Here is a 25617-nt window from a genome sequence, read left to right on the forward strand (position 1 = left end):
AATTAAATAAATATTAGATGAAAAACATAGAAAGTTAGAAACAGAATTTTGGCGTTTCAGCAAAAGTGACATAAAACTAAAACTGCAGAAACTAGCTAAATATTTTTAGAAAACGAATAAAGATGACAAAAGCTAATTTACTAAAACTGAACTTAATTAAAATTACATTTCATAAAACAGAAGATTAAAAAATAATATATAATTCAAAACATTAAGAAATACTTTAATAGCATATAAATAAATAAAAAAGGAATCAAAATTGCACTTTTTGTTTTAGTCACTAAAAAAAATGTCTTCTTGATAACACAAGAATGTATGCATACAAAAAATGTGACTGATTGGTCAAAAAAGATTCTTCTAATGTCTCATATCTGTCCTTCCTGCAACTGTCTTCAAACGTTTGTTCCTTTTCTTTCATCACTCTCCCCTTCAGACTTGCTGGCTGCAGGCGTGAGAAACGTTTCCTCCACTAGCCTTCAGGCCAGAGCTGTAGTTCCTGTGGTTCCTGTGACAATAGTGTCAGGGGTGTCAATGTTCCCACATAAGGCTACACTGTAAATGTAAATTACAGTATGTGAGTGACTGGCAGATTGGTGTTGAGTTCTTTTATGCTGAGCGACCCCTTCATCAAGCATCATATGAAATTGTCACCTATAGTAGATTAAGGAACAGCACATACATCCCTGGGACAAACAAAAGTGCACATAAACCCCTTTGACCCTGGTCATTTATACATGTACTGATATATGCCTGTGTATATGAGTCTACTAATAATCTAATAAGAGTAGTTCACATGTAGTTGACAAGTTACTTGTATTTAGTAGAATGTCTAAAGTGGATCATCAAAAAATTAAAAGTGTAAGCCTTGTTTATTCTTCCATTTTAAGTCTGTGGATGTGGCGAGTAATCATGTTGGCTCTTTTCATACTTTATAACTGAATAAATGTTAGTGTTTTCACAATGAACAGATTTATGCTGATTCAAAGCAATTTAAAAAAATAGATTTTGAAAAGATGATTATTTAAATAAAATCAAATTGACACAAATGGTTAATAATAAACTATGCCATTACCTTTTTTAGTGCAGAAATCTTACCTATTTTACTGAAAAATATGCCTCACATTAAGTTTATTAGTTTGTTTATGGTATGTTTTTCAAATGGATTGCAATCTTGTATGCAATCCAAATGCATAAATCATAAATTTAGGCCTAATTTTTTAGGCTTTTTTTGATAGCAGACAGCCTTAATAAATGATGCAAAAAAATGTTTTTGCTTTTGTTGTTTTTAGTAAATTTTCTATAAATGTAATATTCTTTTAATTCTTTTTTATTCTTAAAAATGCTTTTTTATCTACAACAAGAAAACATAACATAACATTTAAACGCAGATGTTAAAATCAGCAGAATAATTTGTGTTAAAATATACTTAATCTGACATTCAATTTTGTTATAATTATTCCTCGTTTTTCTTTTTTATTAGAATACTAAAGCATTATTTTCATCTAAAGATTTAAGATTCAGGAATTAGATTTTCAATTGCAGATTTTCTGGTCTCAGACCTTTGGACCCCATGCACTGCCAGCCATGTAGGCTAACCATCACCCTGCTCTCCAGATAATAACATCAACCATTTAAAACAGATAGGCTAAATGGACCACTAATGCTCGGAAACAATACATTTGCTTCCAGTGGTCATTACATGTATCTCAGTAGATAATTATGTTGTGTTGGCAATTGCATAAAGAAATACTAATGCACCAGGTTGTGAAAAAACAACAAAACCCTAATATTCATTGCAACTCAAGTATAGAGAATACAGTGGTCAGTCATCAAAACCACACGGAAGACTCAAAGCCACCGTTTCTGCAGAGGCTCAGAACAAAGGCAGGTGCAGTTTGGAAACAAGGTGAGGCAGAGGAAGGGTCTGTGAGCGTCAGGAATAGGAGGGGTGCTTGACTAGCATCGCATTGGATGTGGAGGCAGGAAGGTGTGAGCTGAATGTGTTGCAGTAGTTGAGCGGCGCGAGCGAGCGAGCGAGCGTCAGTCCGTCAGTCACCTGCCGCCCGCCTGCCCTCATTGTTTCTCCGCTCATGGACTAGTGGAGTAGTTTGGCACATGACGGAGAGCAACGGGAGCCACAGTTGTTGTTGTTTTTCCAAGCCAAAGGACTATCTACCTCGCTGCCTTCGAGGACATTATTAGAGCAGCAGAAGAAGCGTTTGTTATTTATGTTTATTTATATTTATTTATAACCCGCGCGTTTCGTATCTACACGGCACTGAATTTCGCGTCCCGATGCTTTTACATCAGTTCGTGAATGGGACGTTGGAAACGATGTATCCCAGTATTCAGAAAGACACGACTTTCACCAAGATCTTCGTCGGCGGTCTGCCTTATCACACCACGGACGCGTCGCTCCGCAAATACTTCGAGACTTTCGGCGACATCGATGAAGCCGTGGTAATAACGGACCGACAAACGGGGAAATCCAGAGGATATGGCTTTGTAAGTACAAATCTCGTATATCAGTTGTTGTCTAGGCAGCTAACGTATATAGCTAACTCTCAGCAGCTTGTAAAATTAACGCGAAGAACAACACTTTGCCTTTGTTGGGTTTTACTCTTCTCAGTCCGTTCAAATTGTACACTGCGCAATGTTTAACTAGGCTAACTTATGTGCACTATTTTGGCCGTGTTGGGTATTGTCGTGGAAATTTATAAAACACATTTAATAGGAATAAACGCGACTTTTGAGCTGTTGTAGACCGCAGTTGTGTTTGAGCGGTTGTTGTGGACCGATTCTTGAATCAATTGTTCTTTAGAGTTGGATTGCTTTAACGTAGACTTGACTCATTGAACCTTTAAACGTCCCTAAAAACATGTCCTACTCGTAATGAACCAAGAAGTGAGCTTTTTATCAAAACATACAATTACAAAAAGCTTTTTGCTAAATTTCATTAAAAAAAATAACGGTTCATCTTATGACATTAAAAAATCGCTGAATTCTTTCTTTTAACCGGTTCTTTGAAACGAACTGTCCAAAAGAACCGATACACCGAACTGTATTAACTTCACTAGAACGTGTCGCTCGTACGCGTGCGGTCTCTAGGTGACAATGCAACCGTCGCGTGCCGCTGGCGCATGTCTTTTGTTACAGTTCTGAGGAAACAAAAGCCAGTGTAGATCTACACTACAGTAAAAACTCGACCAGCAGCTCATTGAACTGCGTGTTTGTGCTCCAACATGGCTCTAAATTGCCGTGAAGTATATACAGTAACAAATGATGATTTGTAGGCTTAGAATGAGCCCTTTTTAATAGGCCTAAATGTTTTTCCTCCTAGTCCGATTTGGTGCTGAAGGATCTTAAATGTAATCCTTAGATATTGAGAGCTTTTCGGGGGCACAATATGTTCTTGTATTGCATTGCTCCACAAGTGTGTGTGGTGTGATGTTGAGAGTCACATGTGGGACCATAAGTGGATTATTTCTAAAAAAGCATGTCATCAATTATCTTCTTAGCCTCTTGGATGAAGTTTAAGAGCAGGGTCTCAGATTTCTGTAAACTGGCCCCTTTGAAATACTTTGTGAGTGGAAAGCATAGTCCGGTCCAAGGGTTTATCTGCTGTGATATGCTGCAAAGCCAACCTCTGCTCACTTAATATGGAGGTTATTATGAGGGGCCCAGAGGAACGGCCCTAATGACCGTTTGTTCAGCCAAGCACATCTGACTGCATTTATAACATCAAATGAGTGGCTTTCCCTGTCATTGCATCATTTTCTTTCACTGTACCTCTTTGCATATGCAAGCCTTAAAGTCCCCATGTAACTAAAATTGAAGTTTTTTTGGCTTTTAGTGTGAATTTGTTAGTCTTAAGGCCTCATTATGCTTCTGCGTCAACTCCACGGCGTAGCTACGTCGTCACTCCTATGGCGTCGTGGCTGTTTTATGGTTCTGCGTCAGGTTGCTTGCATCGTGGTGCATCTGACCAATCACAGCCCTTGGAGTCTGCGTCGCCTCGACGCGTAGTTACAATTTTTTGGAGGTGCACGTCGAGCTACGGCGGAGGGGTCGGAGAGGGGTTCGCGGCGACGCAGAGGGGTCTGCGGGGATACGCCGTAGATTCGACGCAGAAGCATAAAACAGGCTTTACTGTTAACTATAAGCTAGTGTGCTCCAAAACAGTCACAACATTTGCATTTAGAAGATATAAGCATCCAAAACTTATAGTCTCACTTCCTCCAATATGGGTCAATGATTTTGATGACATCACTCTGCACTTCAGCTTCTCATCAGATTTACTGTCCAATCAAAATGCCCTCTAGAATCTGAAGCTCCGCCCCCTACATTATAAATAGACACTGAAGCTGGGCTGAAATCTGTCACTTGTAAACACATTTACTTTAGTGAATGGCACATAGTGCACTATATAGGAGAAATGATTCAGATAGTGTAAATGTGCTTTCCATTGGGCGAATGAAGTCTGGTTTCACATTAATGTCACGCATACCGCCGCAGCTCCGGTCCAGAGACACGATAGCACACAGCGGATCGGTTAGAGATTAGGAGGAAACTGCTGCTTTACCGAACTCAACGGCTCCGGCTGAGCTGTGATATTTAAACTAAACACTATTGGCTATTTTAGAAAAGGGGAGGAGCTGTTCGATATGCCCCGCCCCGTCTTCCTGTTTCAGTGGAAATTACATCAACACTGAATAACACTACGCGTTTAAAGGGACTTCAGTGGACCTTTAAAAATGTATTATGGCAGTAACATGGTAAATTGATGTTAGCGGGTGTAATATATTACTATGATGGTATTATAATATACCATGCAATGTAATATAATAAAGTAATGCAATACATGGTTTGATATGGAATATCTTAAAAGTACATCTTGGTACATATTCAAATCACATTACACATCATCTTGTTTAATATGTTTACATCAGCATTAAAATCATCACAATAAACCCTACTAGGATGCAAATTGTATTATTTTATTTAAACATATAATTATCTTAATGTTTAGCATTAAAGTTATTTTTCTTTTCAAATTTTTTCTATAATGCAAAAACCTTTTCGCACCTGTCTTCTACATTTTATTGTTTTGTTTTTTAGTTGTTTTTTTTTGGGGGGGGGGGGGGGGTCTGCACGGGTTTCGTGAGTTTCGCTCATATAGATCTCTTTCTCTGTTTCTCTACTATCTGTGTTCACCGGTACAGAACTGTATCGTGGTTTGCCTTCAAAAGCAGTTGGAAAGCACAGATAAGGCCGAACAGTTTCACTTCATGCTTTTTCTTTCTTTTCTTTTTTTGGCAAGCATGTCATCTGCTGAGGTGTAAACATGCACATTAGATAAACAAAGGGTGTGTGAAAGGGAAGGAAATAAAAGACTGTATGAGAAAGACAGAGAGAGAGAGAGAGCGACAAATTTCTGGTGGCTTAGTCGTGAATGATAGTCTTTAATATGCTTGCCGATACACTCCCTGTGTGGGAGGCCTCGTCTTAATAGTTGTATTCTGGAATAAGAAAAAACGAGGGAGGGTTACCAGAAGAGTTCCCAGAAGATTACAACACAACCCTAATGTTTTCCCAACACACTCACTGAGGCTTGTCACCTCATTTGCTAGCCGCTTTTTGTGACTACTGAGATCATAGCATGGTGGCAGATATAAGTGTGTGTGTGTGTTTGCTTTTGTTTGTGTTCAGACTGAGACGCTCTCCACACAAGGGCACTACAGAAATGAAGCGTGCTCTCTGGTGTTTACCTGACAGAAACCAGATCCCACGAATTCTCTCCCTAACCGCTCCGCTACTGCTCTGGCTGTATTTCTAGTTCCACCGGCCCTGGGAAACACAGCTGCCACTGGGTCTCCACAGGGTGGGGCGTGTGTGTGTGTGTGTGTGTGTGTGTGTGTGTGTGTGTGTGTGTGTGTGTGTGTGTGTGTGTGTGTGTGTGTGTGTGTGTGTGTGTGTGTGCGCGTGTGTGTGCGTGTGTGTGTGTGGCAGAAGAGCATTTATCACAGAGACCCGAGCTGTGAAAACAAGTCAGCAGTTGAGGCTGCTTAACCGCCTCACTAAAACACCCATAACATTTTCTACGTAGGCAAACTGACTTGGTATTAATAACATGCTTGTACTTTTAAGATTAATTCAGCAAAGAGTTAAATGTGGTTTATAAGAGGCAATCAAAAAATAGACAGCAGTAGAAGAATGAACAGTATTTTTGATCAGAACTGCATTGGACTCAATATTGGTAAATCATGTCAGTTTATTTTTGCATATAGAACTATGAAATAATTTCAAAGAGGTTAATCTTTCTTTTTAATTCAGCTAAAGTTTATTTGTATAGCTCTTTTCACAACACAGACATTGTTTCAAAGCAGCTTAAAAGACAATGCATGTTTCACTGTTACTATAAGTATTCCTTTATCACAATACTTATTAGCTTATAGGATACTTCTTATTAAAGTTTAAGGATGACATAAGATGTTATTAAGGTTATTTGGGCTGAATTTATGAGGGTTTATAAGTGAGTTTATAAATTTAGGACGAAATAACAGTGAGACAATGGAAAATAAAAACAATATATGCTAAATAATTACATTTCTTTTTTTCATTTCAAAAAACAATATATATATATATATATATATATATAGGCTATGTATATATATACAGTAGTGAACATTTGAAGTGGATAAAAACTTTTCATCAAAGTTATACATGAATTTTGATCAATACCCGTTTTACAAACTTTTTTGATCCACTTCAAATGTTGACTACTGTATATATATTAAAATGCTGTCCATTGATTACAATTATTAAATAATTAATCAATTAATTTTCTGTAATTAATTAGCCTACAATTAATTGCACATAACATTAAAATTTGCAATGTATTTTTATATTGTAACACATAATACAATCATTGAATCGGCAAATTAATGTGGAAACAACATAAAGTTGGTAAATTCTAAAAATATAGTTTTTGTTTTCATTGTTTTTAACCCATGTAACCTTTTACATAAGTATCTTTTCTTTACTTATTTTAATAAATAAGGTTGTTGATGAAGCCCACATTTTACATACCAGTGAAATAAATAAAGCACAAATAAATGCGCTAGAACAAAGATACAAATGAAATAAACATTGCTTTAAGATTTTCAGGTATGTCTGACAGTCTTCAGATAAGAAATACAGAAATTGACTAAAGTAAATATCAAACACTGCATACTCTTCACTGCATATATTAAATATATACAGAGGTGGAAAGAGTAATAAAATATTCTACTCAAGTAAAAGTACTACTACTTCAATGAAATTTTACTTAAGTACAAGTAAAAGTACCGGTCTAAAAATCTACTCAAGTAAAAGTAAAAAGTAGCTCATTTAAAATTGACTCAGAGTAAAAGTTACTGAGTTACTTTTTTAACAGCGGGGGTGGGGTGGGGGACCCTCCCGTGTAGGGTTGTAATGGTATAAGATTTTCACAGTATGGTAACGTCTCAGAAAATATCACGGTTTACAGTATTAATCAATTGTTAAATAAATAAACTGTATTATTAAATTATGGGTATTATTATTATTATTATCATCAGTTAAAATGACAGTTAAATTAATGAAAACAGGATTTTTTTTTGGTTGAACAAATGCTTTTATTATAACAAACTTGAAATAATTTGTTTGTTTATTAAAATTTCAATAAAACATGTCTAATCAATTAAATTTGATAATTAATAATGAATTAGATTAACAACTTATTTTTAACATTAATAATTTATTAAAATGTTTAAGAATAATATTGTCCTATGAAATGTATTTTATTCAGAAAATTAATGTTTCTTTTTATTAGGGGTGTAACGATATTCGAACCAAACCGAAGAACCGCGATACAGAACCCACGATTCGAATGGCGATACTCTCATGGCGTACCGAACACGCTCCGCCCTGCAAGCTACCCCGGCCCCGCCCAGCCCGGCTAATTGATTGGACCTGGAATCAGTGTTGCCAAGTTCGCTTATTATAAGCGACTTTGGGCTTGTTTTTCTGTAAAGTCGCTTACAAATATTGTTAGTCGCGGGTCGCGTTTTTTTTTGGGCTTGTTTCTAAAGTGTAGTTGCTTATTTGAGCTTGTTCTCAGCTCGTTGTCAAGCAGATATTTTCTATATGTTATTTAAACGTAGGAGTTTGTCTTGCCTGTTCCCTCTGTCTCTCCCCTTTCCCTATACACAGAGTTTTTTCCCCACCCACATCCTGCTTCTAATTGGCTCTGACCCAGATGGCAATAAGTACTAGCCAATCAGAGGCAGAGCAGGGCAATCGTTTTTTTTTTCTGGTTAGGAAAACGTCAGTGAGTGACGTTTAAATGAAAATACGTGCGAGTCGCGACTGTCGCGACTGAGGGTGACTGGACTGTAGGAGAGTTTTTATATATAAATTATATTTTAGATATTATAGATATAGATATTATAGTTTAATATTGTTTAACCCTTTAACTGTCACTCCCCCTTTTATCGCATAGACATGAAAATCACTATTCAAACTTAAATGGTTGTAATTCAAGAATGCTTTGGAATATAGACCTATGGTTGGTCTTGTTTTAAAGAAGACATTTGCCAGATTAATGTTGAAATGAAGTATTATGAAGTTATGAAAGTGAAACAGAAAAAAAGTTATACAAGTTTGAGTTTATGAAAATGAACAATGTAAAAATATCATTATTTATATTTTATATAAAATATATATATTACAAAATATATTTTACTCTAAAACTGCCAGAAAATGTAAGCCAAAAATCTGAAGAAGTTGTGTTCCAAATTTTAGGTTGATATCTCAAAAAATGAGCTTTCAGTAAGATTTTATTTGGCCGCAGTACCAACATTTTTCACTAGATGGACAGCCAAGCTTCATTACAGAAGAAAAATAAACTACCGTGTGCACAGTTTTACAAAACTAGGCACAGTTTAACAATCTGTCCACATGGATGTAAATTGACAATCTGTACCCACAGTTTAAAACTATCTGTCACCACGGATTGTAACAGTAGCGGTAGCGCGGAGTAAACGCGAGTAAACGCGAGTAAACGCGATCATCTCTTCCTCAGTTACAGAATAAACATGAATGGACACCTGAAGATATGTTGAAAAATACAGTATACTTACTGAAAGGCATCATAACTCGTGTAATCGCTCAATCAGTGTTTCATCAGCGCAAAGACGTCAATAAAACTGCATAGCTTGTCACTAGCATTATATTTACCTCAGCAGGCTAGTGATTAAGTGTCCACAACTTGTTGGTTCCTAGAGAAATGAACTCTTGCACTAAATAAATGCACAATATTATCCTATATATTATATTTTACTTAACCTGTTAATTATATCTTGATTATTTAAAGTACGTTTAAAATATCTTTAATGAAAATGACAGCAACTGTGTAAATTATTATATTTCAATAACAAATTAGAGTAAAGTTAATGCAAAAACTGACAAAGACACAATTTTCTCATTAAACCACTGTTTAATTTTTTTTTTTAGCTTTCTAAACCGAACCGAACCGAGACATCAAAACCGTGGGAAAACCGAACCGTCAGTTTTGTGTATCGTTACACCCCTACTTTTTATGATTTAATCCAAATATATTATCAAAAACGGTGGTAGGCTAATCAAATGTAAATTTAAACTTGTGTCCTTTTATTTTTTGGGGAAGCGCTGCAAAAAAAAGATTTACTAAATTAAACCATGGACAAAAAAAAATATTCCTATAAATAATGTTCAAATAAAATGTATTATTATTGTTATTATTTTGAGAAGTAGGCTACGTTCTACTGTATGCCTACAATAGTAATATATTTCTGTCATAATTTCTCCTAGTAAAACCGAACTTTTATTTTGACGGTTTGTGAAGACCTGTAATAGTGTATTTGACAATGGATTTTCTCAAATAAAATTATGAAAATGCTCATTAGGCGTTCTCTCAGAGCAGCTCTGGAAATGTTCATGTATTCATATCCTCAAATTGTTTGTGAGACGCTGAAAACACCATGAACGTCACGAGTACTTCAGTATGTAGTAGACAAACGCAGCTCAGCAGAACAAATAGGGTTAACTTATATATTTACTTGCAGTATTTTTGTGCTTAGCTTAATTATCCACAGACCATGTCGCGATTGGGTTTATTGCACAGTTCTACTTTCCATGTATTCATCCATCCATTATTTTGCATGTTTTACGTGACATCTGCATTAAGTGAATTCCATTTTCATGACTGGATTCCGGGATTCCCTTTGCATCACGTAAATCGGGTCATACCTTTATCTGCAGGAGGGATGGTGTCCTATGTCCTCTTTTTGCAGCCACTTTGCGTCCACATTTTTTGCAAATTGGATATCTATCCTCGAGGACAACCACGCTTTTTTTCTACTTTTCATACTGGCCATAATTCGCTTGGCGCTTAGCTTTCAGCTTCAGCTGGGCGTCACCTTTTTTGCGCGTTTGTTCGGGTTTGTTCTCCCGCCCTTCAATCAATTCAGTAGTTTCCGGAGTGTGTGATCCCCCCCCTTGTATTATTATTTTTTACTCAGTAACGGATATGATTTCAAATGTAGCGAAGTACAATACTTCAAAGAAAACGTACTTAAGTAAAAGTAAAAGTACAGATTTTAAAAACTACTTTAAAAAGTAGAAGTACACAAAAAAACTACTCAATTACGTAACGCGAGTAAATGTAATTCGTTACTTTCCACCTCTGAATATATATTAATAATTATTAAAGCTGCAAAAGTTATTCAGTAAAGAGCAGTGAGTGATTTTCTATTTTTCTTTTGTTCTTTGATGAACAATGATAAAACTTTGATGAGGTTTATTTGGCCGCTGTCACTTTAAGAGCTAATGCACATGACCCGAATCTGACGCCCATCCGATGATCTCCTCAGGTGTGCTGCGCAGACATCTAAGTACCAGAGATTTACATAGTAGTCTGTTATTGTAGGAACATCAACTTTATATTTTTACACCCTTAAAACATGATGCAGAACAAACCGAACTGTGATTGGTGTCTTTGGATGTCAGTCAGACGGTCTCTGGACGGTCCTTACCCAATGAAAGAGGCAATGGAGTCCAGACCTTCTGCCTCCAGTCTGCAGGACTGACTGCGTGAGACTAATGTTCTCCCAACTCTCTACGTTCATTTAACGCTTTTTTAACTGTGCATGAGGATACAAGTCATTTTGACATCATTTTGTGTGGTTTTTTTTTTTTTTTTGTTCATTCAAGCACAAGTAACCTCAAATCGGTATTGTTCCTTGATCTTTTGAGTTAAACTAGTTTTCAAAACATTTAAGATCTCAACATTTCCTCTCTAGCCCATTCGGACCCTGCGTCCATTACAATGGACATCACATGTCAGCCCCCTTTTTTTTTTTTTTTTACTTCTGGAGCATTTCACCTAGTTTAAAGCCTGCAGTCCATGAGATTGGACGTTTGTCATCCAATCAAATGGCAGTAAAGCTCTGCATGTAGTAATTATAAAAAAAAAACACTACATTGAAGAGAAGCATGGCAGCACTTCACTCCAAACACAGAAGCAAGCAACATTTTCTATGGTTTTATTTACATTTTTTATATATTTTTACCAGTATTTCATAGTTTGTATGTAAAATAGAAAGGTTGAATTTATTAATTAAAGTTAAAAATCAATTGTAGAATTGCACGTTTTAAATCAGGATTTTTTCAAATGTGTCTGTCCATTAGAATGGACAGTGGGTTCAAAAGCCTGTTACTGAAATCATATGTCCAGTAATGCTGCTTGAAATTTCTTATATAAAAAAATATATATATCACAGTACCGATACCTTTTTTAAACTTTTTCATATGCAGAATATACAGTTCATGAAGTGCTTGAACATATAGATGATGGAAATATCTCAGATGTTGACTTTATGTGGAGTGAGGAGGAAGATGGAGATGTAAGAAAAATATCCGTATTTAAAACTTTATAAAGTAAAATAACTAGCTTCTAGCCAAACAAACATACGGATTTGACTTAAATCTAAAGCGCAACTTGAATATTAATATTTTTCATATTTTGTTTTATATTAATTTCTTTTATGGAGATATGCACTTTTATGATGGATATATGCACTTTTATGATGGATAGGTGCACTTTTATGATGGATATATGCACTTTTATGATGGATATATGCACTTTTATGATGGATATATGCACTTTTATGATGGATAGATGCACTTTTATGATGGATAGGTGCACTTTTATGATGGATAGATGCACTTTTATGATGGATAGGTGCACTTTTATGATGGATATATGCACTTTTATGATGGATAGGTGCACTTTTATGATGGATATATGCACTTTTATGATGGATAGGTGCACTTTTATGATGGATATATGCACTTTTATGATGGATATATTCACTTTTATGATGGATATATGCACTTTTATGATGGATAGATGCACTTTTATGATGGATATATGCACTTTTATGATGGATAGGTGCACTTTTATGATGGATAGATGCACTTTTATGATGGATAGGTGCACTTTTATGATGGATATATGCACTTTTATGATGGATAGATGCACTTTTATGATGGATAGGTGCACTTTTATGATGGATAGGTGCACTTGTATGATGGATAGATGCATTTTTATGGACTTTCAAAACAGAAACAACCATTCACAGCCATTATAAAGCTTGGAAGAGCCAGGACATTTTTTAATTTAACTCTGATTGTATTCGTCTGAAAGAAGAGTGTCATATACACCTAGGATGGGTTGAGGGTGAGTAAATAATGGGCTAATTTTAATTTTTGGGTGAACTATCCCTTTAATGGTATAGTTAACCCAAAAATTATATTTGTCATCACTTACACTCACCCTCATGTTGTTCCAAACCTGTATGAGTTTCTGCTGAACTCAAAATAAGATATTTTAAAGAATGTCGGTAACAGGACAGTTGACAGTAGCCATTGACTTCCATAGTATTTTTTTCCTACTATATATTTTCCTAATAACTACATTTTATAATATAATATTATCATTATTAGTAATTATTTGAAAATTACAATAATATTTAGCAGTAATGTATCAATATAGATATTACAGTACAATGCCATATAATTAATTACAGCAGAAGCAGACCAAATTACGAAATACAGTAAAATACAGTAAAGTACTATTTTGTAGTTTACAGTTCTGATCTTGTGTACTGTAAAGTGCATTACACTACAGTTACTGGAAATCGAAATACAGTAACTTGCTGGCAACCGTGCTGTTAGTAATACAAGAAAACCGTTAACAGAGAAATTGTTTCAAAGATGCACACAGGAAAGGACTCCAAAATGAATGCGTTGATTGATTCCTAGGTTTATTTTGTCATGAATAAACAAATGTGCGATCTATAAAGCAAAAACCATACAATTAAAGTTGAAATGTTATAACTTTCAAGTTTTTGATCTAAAAAAAAGAAAGATGCACACAGAAAATGACCCTAATATGACCACATTGATTGATTCGAAGATATTTAGTTTGTTACAAACAATGTGCAATCTGTAAAACAAAAACCTCAAAATTAAAGTTGAAATGGTATACTGCTGAAATGTTTTTGACCTTGAGAAAAAGCTTAAAGTATAGACCAACAATTTTTATGTTTATTAATTTATTTCATGTTGGTACATTTTTGGGAAGTACACCTGTTTTGACCTGACGTCCATTGGAATGGACAAAAAAAATTCAATGAAAGACAATATATATATATATATATATATATATATATATATATATATATATATATATATATATATATATATATATATATATAAAAAATTTTTTTTTTTTTTTTTTTTTTTTCATTTGGTCTCATTTATAGAAGCCTCATGAGCTGGAAAAATGTACTTTTATATTTTTCAGAAACTTGAAACATAATTCAGGTCTGAAGGGGCTAGTCCAAAAATGATTTCATGGAGACTAAACTGCAAAATCAAATTGTTCTGAATTTAAAATAAAAAACGAATATATTGAACATAACAGACATGATAATGCTCGATGCTGTTACTGATTTCACGTGTGAAGGATATGTTTCTTAAAGGCACTTTAAGTGTTTTTTTCTGTGAAATATTTGGCATTATCAGGACCCACAAATATTCCCCCACTGCATTATTATACATTATATTCATCAACATTTTATATATATATATATATATATATATATCCTGATAATGCCATATGTCTTATGTTACTAGTAAAAAGTGGCCTACATTTCCTTCATATATCTAGTCAGTGAAAGTGTGCAAGCATATTAGTCTAAAATAATTCTGTATTTTCAGCTTCAGAATCATGAATATTTGTATTCTGGTGTCACTATTGTCCGGTGCTTTGGGTTACCTGCATCAAGTCCAAGCCTATTCATTTACACCCACAATGTAATACCCAATTTAGCATTTTAATCGACAGTACATTTTTTGTTAACCTTTTATCATATGTCTTGGAGTATCGCAATAATATCGTATCGTATCGTGAGTTCAGGAATGAAACTCATCACTTATCATTATATGTATCGAATCGTGACATGAGGGTATTGTTACACCCCTAATAAACTTCTATATTTAAAATAATATATGTCTATATATTAAATTTCTCTTTTCTCTTCAGGTCACAATGATAGATAAAAGTGCAGCCGAGAGAGCTTGTAAAGATCCCAATCCTATTATTGATGGACGCAAAGCTAATGTCAACCTGGCGTACCTCGGGGCCAAACCACGCAGCCCACTGACAGGTAAATACCAGAACAAGTCTTAAACTTCTTCAAATTACGGTACTTATCTTTTAAATACTTTAGTTAACTATAATTGTTCTGTCACTTTTAAAGGTGAGCGGTGTTATTTATGCATCACAAAAATGCTAAAATAATGCCTGTTTTCAAACTGGTTTTCCGAACCCTCCCCCTCTTTGCCATTGGTCGAACAGATCTGCCCCAAACTCACACCATTGGCTGAGACAGTGTTGCCATGTTGGGCTGGTCGGGATATTTAAATGAACATTTCACTGTTTTGAAAGTGATTTATTCTATTCTGCTGTATAAGAAATTATACACTACCCCTTTAAGAAATGAATTCTAAAGTTGTCTGAAGTTCTTCTTCCCTTATACGGAAGAGAAATTGTTGCAGCTTTTTCTTGTTGACACTGATGTATGTTTTCATCATAACATGCCCTCAGTAGCATAATGGTGTTTGTACTCTGCACATACATACTACACACACACACACACACAAGCAGATTCACACAAACACAAACTCGCACTTATTTTAACAGTTTGTTTGACGGGTTTAAGCCTGACAAGAATTTGCTGCCATCCTACATTTGCATCTCTGCACGTGTGTGAATGTGTTGGCAGAAAGTGATGTACAACTCAGCATGTCTATCTGTACGTTTAACCTCCAACTTTGCATTTCTCTGTGTCTAATATGTCTGAAAAGAGGAAGGGCATTGTCAAGAGAAGTTAAAGCACATACACCTGTCCTAACACACTGTATTCACACAGGAACAGAGGATATTTTGGCGTCTGCTCTTGTTCTCGTCCCAATATGTCTGAAACGGCAGTCCTGTATCGCTCTCTCTCTCTCTCTCCTCTGCCGTTGTGACCATTGTCACATACCGTTTTTTTCCTTTTTCTATTCAGACTAATATGTTATTCTAGGAAACATATTGTTTATGCACTTTTTGTATAAAGGTCAATGACAATACTTATATTATTTCTAATTTTGGTTTTCGTTCGTTAAGTTAATTTTTTTCATCTAATGTTTATATTTTATTTTATTTCAGCTTGGCTTTTATTTAAAGGAAAAGGTTTTTAATTGTTTACGTCTTTTTCAACACTTATGTTGAGTATACTTTGTTTTGACAGATTTTTTTTTTGAAATTATAAAAATTATTAAAAAACAAATCTGCTTTACCAATTAGTTTTAAAACGTATGCCAATCTACTGGTGTCAAAGCCTTTTACACCACCTAGACAATTCTGACTTTAAGCTCCGCAAAAATTGTTGAAATAAAATTCAATGGCCATTGACAGAATTTTCCGACAATCCATGTTTTCACTGTTGTCCTGTAGGGTGCGCTATTACACAGCTCAGAGAATCTCCGGATCCAAAAACAAGTGAAGAAGAAGCAGATACAAACGATCTGGGCTGCGTTCGAGTCCACTTTTAGGGCCCTTTCACACCTACCTTGTTTGGTCCGGACTTTCGGACTTTTCAGTTTGGTCCGAATCAAAATTGCAGGTGTGAAACCTCCCCCGGACCACGGTCCGGACCAAACAGATTAAATTTGGTCCGACGAGAAGAGGTAGTCTCGGTCCGGATCAAACTGAACAAAGGTTTGGTTCGTTTCTAGTGTGAAAGCATTTCTGTATGGTTCGGACTTTCAGACCTTTTACAGGAAGTTCCGGTGGTTCCCGCATTGCCGAAAAAACAGAAGATGGCAGGAAAAATGAGCCGTACGCACATGGGGAGAGGAGGAGACGAGGTTTTTAATTGAAGTATGGTCTGATGACATAATTAGAAGTCAACTGGAAAAAATTCACACAAAAAAGAGCTCGCATGATTGCTTGCAGTCTTCTCCTCCTTTCCTGCCGGCGACGATAAAATGTTCGCACGACGAGGACGTTCATTTGGCGAATTTGAACTAGCCTTGTGTATAGTTGGTGCTGCAGGTAATTATGCCATAAAAATAACAATACAGTTGCAACGATATGCGTCTGTTCATTCATAATGTCAAAGTTACCCGCCGCATTGACAACACGCTGACGTCAGACGCACGTCCATTTACAAACCAATCAATGTCGAGATGCAGCCCACATAGATGATGACGACAGGACGCAAGTATGTCACGTAAAGTTCTTTAGTGCGCTCACATAATTGCAGTGTGAAACCAAACCAAAACTTTCTGAAAGTATAAAATGTATTAAAATGTGAACTTTGGTTCGGACCTTGGTGCGGACTTTCAGGTGTGAAAACGCCTTTAGACACGCACTTGCAAAATTCCCTGAGCACTTCCCATTGGGGGAATCCCTGCCGCCATTTTGAAGTGCGTTCCACTTCTTGAAGTGGATGAGGGAAGTTTATATGGACAGACCCATTTTGACCGAGGGAGCGAGTCTACTTCATATGTACACTTCAGGCAGCTCCATATACCACAATGCAACATGATTGTGACGTCAATGCATATTGTGTTTAATATACCCCACCACAAACTGATACGCAGCCATAGATCATTGCTTACATGCTAATGCCATCATCAGACAATAAACAACATTTAAATCAAAACTGCCTAACGTTACCTAATGAAATGTGTTTAAGCAGAGGCTCTGTTCTTTCTTTTGATATATTGTATGTTCAGATATTCATACAAAACAAATGTTCTCAGGGCCATGAAAAAAACGCTGATGGGGAAAGAGGTAAAAACATGCATAAGAAATCATCATAAGAAAGGTATATTCAAGCCATGTTTTGTATGGATTGCATTTTAATGTATTTTTAAATAACATCAATCCAGGCACAAAATGTATGTTAAGTCATGTTTAATGGACATAGACATGTTTTAATAGACAGAGACACACAAGTTGAATTATGTTCACCATAAGGTTTGTGTGAAGGCTAAAGTGTGTTTATGCAAGTGCTGCAGTGCTGTGTGAAGAGGCTGTTGAGCCGTGTGTGTGTGTGTGTGTGTGGTGTGTGTGTGTTGTGTGTTGTGTGTTGTGTGTGTGTGTGTGTGTGTGTGTGTGTGTGTGTGTGTGTGTGTGTGTGTGTGTGTGTGTGTGTGTGTGTGTGTGTGTGTGTGTGTGTGTGTGTGTGTGTGTGTGTTGGATGGGCATCCAGGCGAGAGATGTTTCTGATCTGTGTCCAGCCAGATACACTGTTACGCTGGAGAACAGACAGCCTGGAGTTTTTCACATGAGCGACTTCATGAGAGCGTGCAGACAGGAAGAGAGGAAAAAACAGAAAGAAAAAAACAAAAGTGCATATTGGGTGAATGGAGAGAATGAGTGCCAATTAAAGCCTAAGGAGTGTGTGTTTGTGGAGGACGCAGAATTATAAACATGCATCATGAATTTCAAATACAGGACAAGTAAAAAATCGGACAATGAATGACTCTAAAGACAAATGTCCAGTGAGGATAGTGAGTTAGTTATATGCTTTACTGTTGATCAAACAGTAGAGCGATGGCGCTTGCACCGCCAAGGTCATGGGTTCGATTCCCAGGGAAAGAAAGAACTGATAATAATGTTAACGTGTACCTTGAAATGCAATGTAAGTCGCTTTGGATAAAAGCGTCTGCCAAATGCATTAAAAAAAAATGATGTGGTGTTTGTCATCTGTTCCATTCAATTTTTTTCTATTCAACAAACATTAACCTTTATTCACTGCCAAGATGTCTTATAGTGTTCTGGGTTCAAGATGTGAAGCTCTATAGACACAGTGACTGAGACAAAAAAAGCACATGTACAGTAATGGACTTACAATGCGAGTCTATTTCAGAGGGGTTAAAAGCAGAAATATGCAGCTTGTATTTGTGTTATAGTACTTATTAATGGTCAAATAATGTTGTTGGTTTTTATGGCCAATGCTGATATCTTAGAGAGCAGGGTGGCCGATGGCTGATATACAGTATATGATATCATGTAGTTTAAAGTAGCACATGCTGCATTGAAATGTATTTAATGACATAATATTTAATGAATTAGAAATAAATTAAAAAAGGAATAAATATAAAAAAAGTCTTATAATGTCTTATAATTTATAAGACATAAATATTAAAGAAAGTAAACTAATAAAGATGCAGAAAGTGAGCTCTTGTATGTCTGCTCTGGCACTGTCAAAATAAAAGTCCCGTTTCATCTGCAAAGTTGAATGAATCGTCGTTTTAGTGGTGGGATTCTGTTGTAGGCAGAACAATCTCTGGTTTTGTTTTTCATAACAACCCGTTCTTCTGGTGTCCTTGGGTTTTTATGTGGTCATGACAGATTTTGAGGTGAAAGTGATTTTATCACACTAGTTTCATGTTAAGACAAATGAGGATTAGGTCTTGTGGCTATGTTTTCAAAAAAGTGTGTGTTTTAACATGCCTTGCAATGTCCTTTCCCATAAACGTCCATTATAAGTGCTTTACTCTACAAACCATGTTTGTTCATTTTTACAAACTGAAGAATGAGGTGAAAGTATTTTTTGTGGTAATATACAGTATGCCATTGAAAGAGCTTAGTTTCGAATCTGAAACATTCATGTAAAGGCCATGGCACACCAGGCCGACGTCAAAGAACTAGCGGCGACGAAAGCTGTGTTGTTGCCTTGCGTCTCGACCAAAAAGCTGAGCTTGAACACCAAAAGGACTAAAGGCGACTTTCAACTAGCATGTGTGTGTAAGTAAATATCTGTCTATATCAGCAGGTATCAACATTCTTCATTCAAAAAGGGAAACTGAAACTAGGACTGCCGATATACAAACTGTTTATAAATTTGAGTATCAGCCATGTTGATTTTCTTCATTCCAGGCGGCTCATGCTGTAAAATTATAACAGCCTTCGGTCTGTACCGTCTTGACTTCTTTGCTCGCTTTCATCACTTTCACTTTTATTCAAATTCGCTAAACTGAACAGCCAATCAGTACTGTCTCTCACCGACAGCGCCAACGGCGATTTAACATGCTAAATCGGCCCAAAAACACCCCCGACAATGACAAAATGGGCCGACCGTCGGCTTGATGTGTCAGGGCCTTAAAGGAATAGTTATTCAAATTATTTACTCCCCTTTCCAAACCTTGTATGCTGTTTATTAGTGAAACCCTAAAAGGGGATTCACTAGACTAGTTCCACTAAAGAAAGAAAATCCTACGGTTTGGAGTGACATTGAACTTGTCATGATTTTTTGATGAATTGTCGCTTTAACTGTCAAGACACTGGTCGTTGAATCTGTTGTTTTTCTGTTTTTGTCACAGGATACTCTTCTGGAGTACAGCAGGTTCATCCAGCCCTGATCCAGAGGCAGTATGGGTAAGCATTTCTTCTCATTCTGCTAATGTCAGGGTTGAGGGAGGACCGTTTCTGAAATAAATAACATGAAATCCTAGCCTGACCCCTTAGAAAATAGTCCTGTCAAAACCGCAGTTTGATTTAGCCCAAAACTGTCAGTTACTCCTAATCTGGCTTCTTCTGCTCACATATCCCGTTTTCAGCTCGTCTGACTCCCTGTAAACCTCAGATCTCAGGACATGAGCTGTGAACCATTTGTCATGTGTTTACAGTGCCGGCTGCTTTTCTCTCTGCGGTTTATTTTCATCTCTCTCTCTCTCTCATATTGTCAGTGACACTGTCTGGGTTTCTCACTTTTTAAGCTGTTCCCGTTTCAGTGTTTCCCGCTCGGTTTCTTTCTGTCAGTGTTTCTCTTTCTTTTGCTCTCTCTTCCCTATCCTGTTTGACCTGTTTGTCTGTCAGTTAGGTCACCACCTGCCTCAAGTCTGCTAACCAGCCAGGTGTTATGCAAAACAAACCTTCATCTCTCTCTTTCTTTGTCTTTCTCTCTGGCTATACACATCTTTCTTGTTCCCTATCCCACCCACACACACTCACAAACCATCTGAATCATATTTTTAAGTACATTTTAAAGCAATTCTTCATTAAAATAATGTCTTTATTTCCTCATGTCATTCCAAACCTGCCAGATTTAGTTTTTTCTACAAAAAAATTACCTAGTCCTAGTGACACTTTTTTGACTTTTGTGGCACTTTTTTGTGCTTTTTGAAGTTTGACTGCATAACATTTTTAACTTCTATAGAAAATATAGCATAAAAATAATAACAATAACACTAGTAATGATAATAATGATCTACATCGTGTAAATGGGTCAGTGGTATTTAAAGAAATGAATACTTTTATTCAGCAAGGACACATTGAACTGATCAAAAGTGACAGTAAAGACGTTTATAATGTTGCAAAAGATTTGTATTTCAGATAAATAAATCATTTCAGATCCTGAAACAATGTATCTCCGTTTCATCAAAAATATGAAGCAGCACAAATGTTTTCAACATTGATAATGATTTCTGAAGGATCATGTCAAGTTAAGTCATCCTCATTTATATAGCGCTTTTAACAATGTAGATTGTTTCAAAGCAGCTTTACAGAGATAAAGATATAATTTAAGGTAACAGAGATTGGTTTGGTTTTATAGTGGCTCTTGAAAAATGTTTTTTTCAGCTAAAATTAGTTTTGATTGATTCACTTCCGTCTAAATGATCATTTATTATTAAATTAGGGGCCGCTAAGACGACACCGTTCTCTCTAAACAGACTTTAAACGTGAACCTGTGATAGACGCTGATGGCGTTCACATGCGCATTAAGGATTGATTCTATAGTTATGTGCGTTTGAATATATGTGCGCAGGTTTGTAATTCCTTACAAACCATGCCTAAACAAACTACTTGTCTATAAATTTTGATGCAAAATTTTTATTTTATCTTATCACTTCGGGTAGGTACGCGAACCGAAAAATTCCACAACGCTTTATCTGTAGAGTGGTATAGGGATCCTGCATAGGGAGAGGCTAGTTGGCACTTCAGCACTGCATTGTCATCGGGTCCAGGCGAAAGTCCTTCCTCAGATCTGGAAACGGCCTGGATCCGGCAGGCTGCGGGAAAACCTCGGGATAAACAAAGACACTAAAGTTAGCGTAGATGCCATTCTTCTTATGATGTAACGAGTACATCAGGATTTGAGGGAAGTGTTCCCAGTTCCGGCTGACCTAATCTAAGCAGCCTAATATTGAATTACAGAAGTCTATAGAGTGTTATGTGAATGCTAGGTCAAAGAGATGTGTTTTTAGTCTAGCTTTGAACTGACAGACTGTGTCTGCTTCCCGGACAATGTTAGGAAGATTGTTCCAAATTTTGGTGCTAAATAGGAAAAGGATCTACCGCCAGCAGTAGATTTATATATTCTAGGTATTATCAACTGGCCGGAGTTTTGAGATCGCAATAGACGTGAAGGACTACAATGCGTTAAGAGCTCGCTCAAGTACTGGGGAGCTAAAGCATTTAGTGCTTTGTAAGTAATCAGCAATATTTAAAAATTTATACAATGTTTAATAGGGAGCCAATGCAGTGTTGACAGAACCGGGCTAATATGGTCGTACTTCCTGGTTCTGGTAAGAACTCTAGCGGCTGCGTTTTGACCTAGCTGTAGTTTGTTTATTAAGCGTGCAGGGCAACCACCCAGTAGAGAATTACAATAATCAATAATGTGACACTGCAGACTGGAGTAATGATCCTGAAAATTCACAAGAATAAATTACATATTGAAATATATTCACATATAAAACTGTTATTTTAAATTGAAATAAAAATGCACGATATTACAATTTTTACTACATTTTTTACCAAATAAATGCAGCCTCTGTGAGCATAAGATATTTCTTTCAACAACATCGTACCGACCACAAACTTTTGAACGATAGTGTATGTTTCTTATTGTTGTAGTATAACAAGTATTTGGTCACTGTGTTAAAAAACACACGGACTAGCATGTAAACACACAATCTTCAATCAAAATTCCTGTATCAGTCGTAAAATTCAATTCAATTAATTAACTACCTGAATTTTTCAGTTGTCAATGAGACTGCAACTCTTGCAAATAACCAACCTCTGTGTGTACGGAGCGAGATTTAGCACTCAGAAGAGGAGTGTGTGCCGTATTTAAACAGTGTGTGTACATAGTGTAGCCTATTTGTCTTTTTGATGCTAAAGTCGAGGGTCTTGTCCATATCTGTGGGGTCTCTATTTAAACTCACTGTCTAAGGGTTAAACCTTTGGTTTGAACAGGTGTCTTGAACCCGCTGTGGGTCTGTTTGCATTGTGAGTTAAAGGGACAGTTCACCCAAAAACTGAAAATACTGTCAACATTTACTTATCCTCAAGGTGTTCCATGGCTTATAACGCCTTAAGGAAACCTTTTTTTTAAATCCCATTTGTCCCATTAATTTCTATGGGAGGAATGAATGGAAAAATACAACAACAACAAAAAGTAAATTATGAATTTAAATGTTTTAACTATATCTTTATCTTTAAGGTAACTGAGGACATTGTCTGATGATGTTTGATTAGTATTTGCTCTGAACTAAGCATGTCAGGTTTGAGATGTGCACTGGGTTAGCATCACTACTCAGTTAGCTTAGTTAGTGAGTTGTACATGGCTGTGTTGGCACTCTCGCCATCTGTTGGCTGGCGTTGGAGGGATTTTTTGGTCTGGGGAATAGGGTTTTGGTGGCGTCCTGAGGCTGCAGGCTTTGGCAGGGTGCTAGAGATGGGGATTACGGAAGTGGAGGGTGCTGCTAACAAACCCCCTGTGGTTGGGGGTTGGGTGTTGGCAAACACACAGCATTGTGGGAGGTCTGCAGGTTTAGGGAGCTCTGCTGAACTAGCACAATGAGGATCAAACTACTTGAGCATCTGAGATACACATACACACATGTCTCTCTTACACTGTTGGCTTGTCATGTGCCCCAAGTCTAACCGTGCGTCCCAATGTCCATCCCAAATAGTATGTGAGATTATGATAAGTGTTTCCCAAAGCATAGTATGTTGAAGAGTATGCCAGAAGTCCCCAGATTGTCTACTATTTCTGGTAGATTTTTGAAGTGTGAATCCGTTCACGCTAATATTGCCCACAACCCCATTGTGCTTTGGAGGAGGATTCAGTTCAGAACTACGAACACAAGTAAAACCTGTTAAAAAACTACAAACATGGCGGATATGCGCAGTCGAGAGGTTAAAGGGGTTTGAGTGACTAATAATCAACATTTAACCTGTCAGATCAATGTGCTACTTTTTTTGTCTCCAATATGATAGGAAATTAAATGTGGAAGACGTTAAATGTGATTGACATGCCAGTTTGCGTGACAGGATACGCATAACAACAGACCGTCTTTTAAAGATACAATTTTATGATGAAATATAATGTCCCAAAGCTTGTCTACTCTTGTGATAAACACTGAAAACTATTTCTTCACAAAAATTTCAAATTAAAGTTCATACTTTTAGGGTGTAGTAAAAGTAGGGACAGAGCATGATACATTCACTGACATTTGACCTTTAGAATTTGTTTTGTTGACATTTACACTACTGTACAAACAAGCAGTCATGTGACATCGTTGATAATCTTGTATTTATGGTTTAATTTTCACTTAATCATACACAACCATTCAAAAGTTTGTGGTCTGTAAGATTTTTTTAAATGTAAGTGAAAGAAGTCTAGGCTCACCAAGGCTGCATTTATTTGATGAAAAAAATACAGTAAAAATAATAATAATAATAATAATGTGAAATTTTATCACAATTTAAAATAGCTGTTTTCTATTGTAATATATTTTAAAATGTTATTTATTCCTGTGATCAAACATGAATTTTCAGCATCATTACTCCAGTCTTCAGTGTCACATGATCCTTCAACCAACATACATTTTCTGGATTCTAGGATGAATAGTGTTCAAAAGAACAGCATTTATTTTAAATATAAATCTTTTGTGACATTATAAATGTCTTTTCTGAGACTTTTAATCAATTTAATGCCTCCTTGATGAATAAAAGTGTTCATTTCTTTCCAAAAAAAAATGTAATCCATTTTCTAGATAGAAAGATATAAATACTATTTATTTTACACATTTTTTTATCTTTAGGATTATGCATATTAATGCCAGAAATGGCACACAAGCACTCATTTTAGCAGCGCTACATTAGTAAGAGTGACGGGACACGGGTGGCCCTCGCCCAAATTGCCCCCTTCACTAATTTGTCAGTAATTTAGTGATTCCACGGTTTGTTTCTGTGTTTGCCTGGTAAGAGATGACCTTTAAAAGCCCCTCTGTCTCTCTGTCTCTTCTCGTCTGTGCCCCCACCCAACAGCTGCGGCTGCTAAAAGTGATATTCTGCTCTGGGCACACAAGATCATTCGTCCTTCCTCTTTGTCGTCATAATTTGCTCTCCCTTCCATGTTGCTTCTTTTCATTTCTCTTTGTGCTTCTGTTCTTTGTCGCTTTCATGCACAGGCATTTTTAAAAAGGATTCCTGCATCCCCCATATCAACAGAACCACCTAAATAAATTACAGATAAATACTCAAACCTACTAAAATGTACTGAATTAGCTATATCACAGTGTTTTCAAATACTTAAGTGACCCCAAAAAAACCCTGCAAAAAAAATGTAGAATGTGGTCTTGCTTCATTGTTTGATTGGATGGAGGCAGATCTGAACATGAGCTTGTGGTCGATTTTAAGACTGAGCAGGTTTAAAGGGATAGTTCACCCAAAAATTTAAATTATGTCATTAATTTCTCACCCTCATGTCGTTCCAAACCCGTAAGTCCTTCGTTCATCTTTGGAACACACATTTTTTTGATGACATCTGAGAGTTTTCTGTCCCTCCATTGACAGCCTTCATAACTTCATAACGTTGTTGTTTTTTTTAAATAAAGCTGTAAATTGTTTTGTTTTTTGTGCAAGCAAAGCACTTGCTTCATAAATTTGAGGTTAAACCACTGGAGTCATGGATTACTTTC

The 25617-nt window shown here is 36.3% G+C and overlaps 1 protein-coding gene across 1 annotated transcript; it reads left to right on the forward strand.

Moving 5' to 3' along the window:
• Window positions 1–1934: 1934 nt before the first annotated feature.
• Window positions 1935–20272, forward strand: rbm38 (RNA binding motif protein 38). The gene is made up of 3 exons (XM_077204773.1): window positions 1935–2505; window positions 14669–14792; window positions 20008–20272. The coding sequence occupies exons 1-3, from the start codon at window positions 2296–2298 to the stop codon at window positions 20064–20066; spliced, it is 393 nt and encodes a 130-aa protein (XP_077060888.1). The 5' UTR covers window positions 1935–2295; the 3' UTR covers window positions 20067–20272.
• Window positions 20273–25617: the final 5345 nt, after the last annotated feature.

Source organism: Siphateles boraxobius, unplaced genomic scaffold (genome assembly GCF_051911475.1).
Source record: "Siphateles boraxobius isolate OS27281-9 unplaced genomic scaffold, OSU_SipBor_1 50, whole genome shotgun sequence".
In the NCBI taxonomy this organism is placed as follows: Eukaryota; Metazoa; Chordata; class Actinopteri; order Cypriniformes; family Leuciscidae; genus Siphateles; species Siphateles boraxobius.

Coding starts and splice junctions, on each gene's coding strand:
- rbm38 (XM_077204773.1), top strand. CDS start 2,296: ATGCTTTTACATCAGTTCGTGAATGGGACGTTGGAAACGATGTATCCC. Junction 2,506..14,668: donor AATCCAGAGGATATGGCTTT/GTAAGTACAAAT, acceptor TTTTCTCTTCAG/GTCACAATGATAGATAAAAG. Junction 14,793..20,007: donor ACCACGCAGCCCACTGACAG/GTAAATACCAGA, acceptor TTTTTGTCACAG/GATACTCTTCTGGAGTACAG.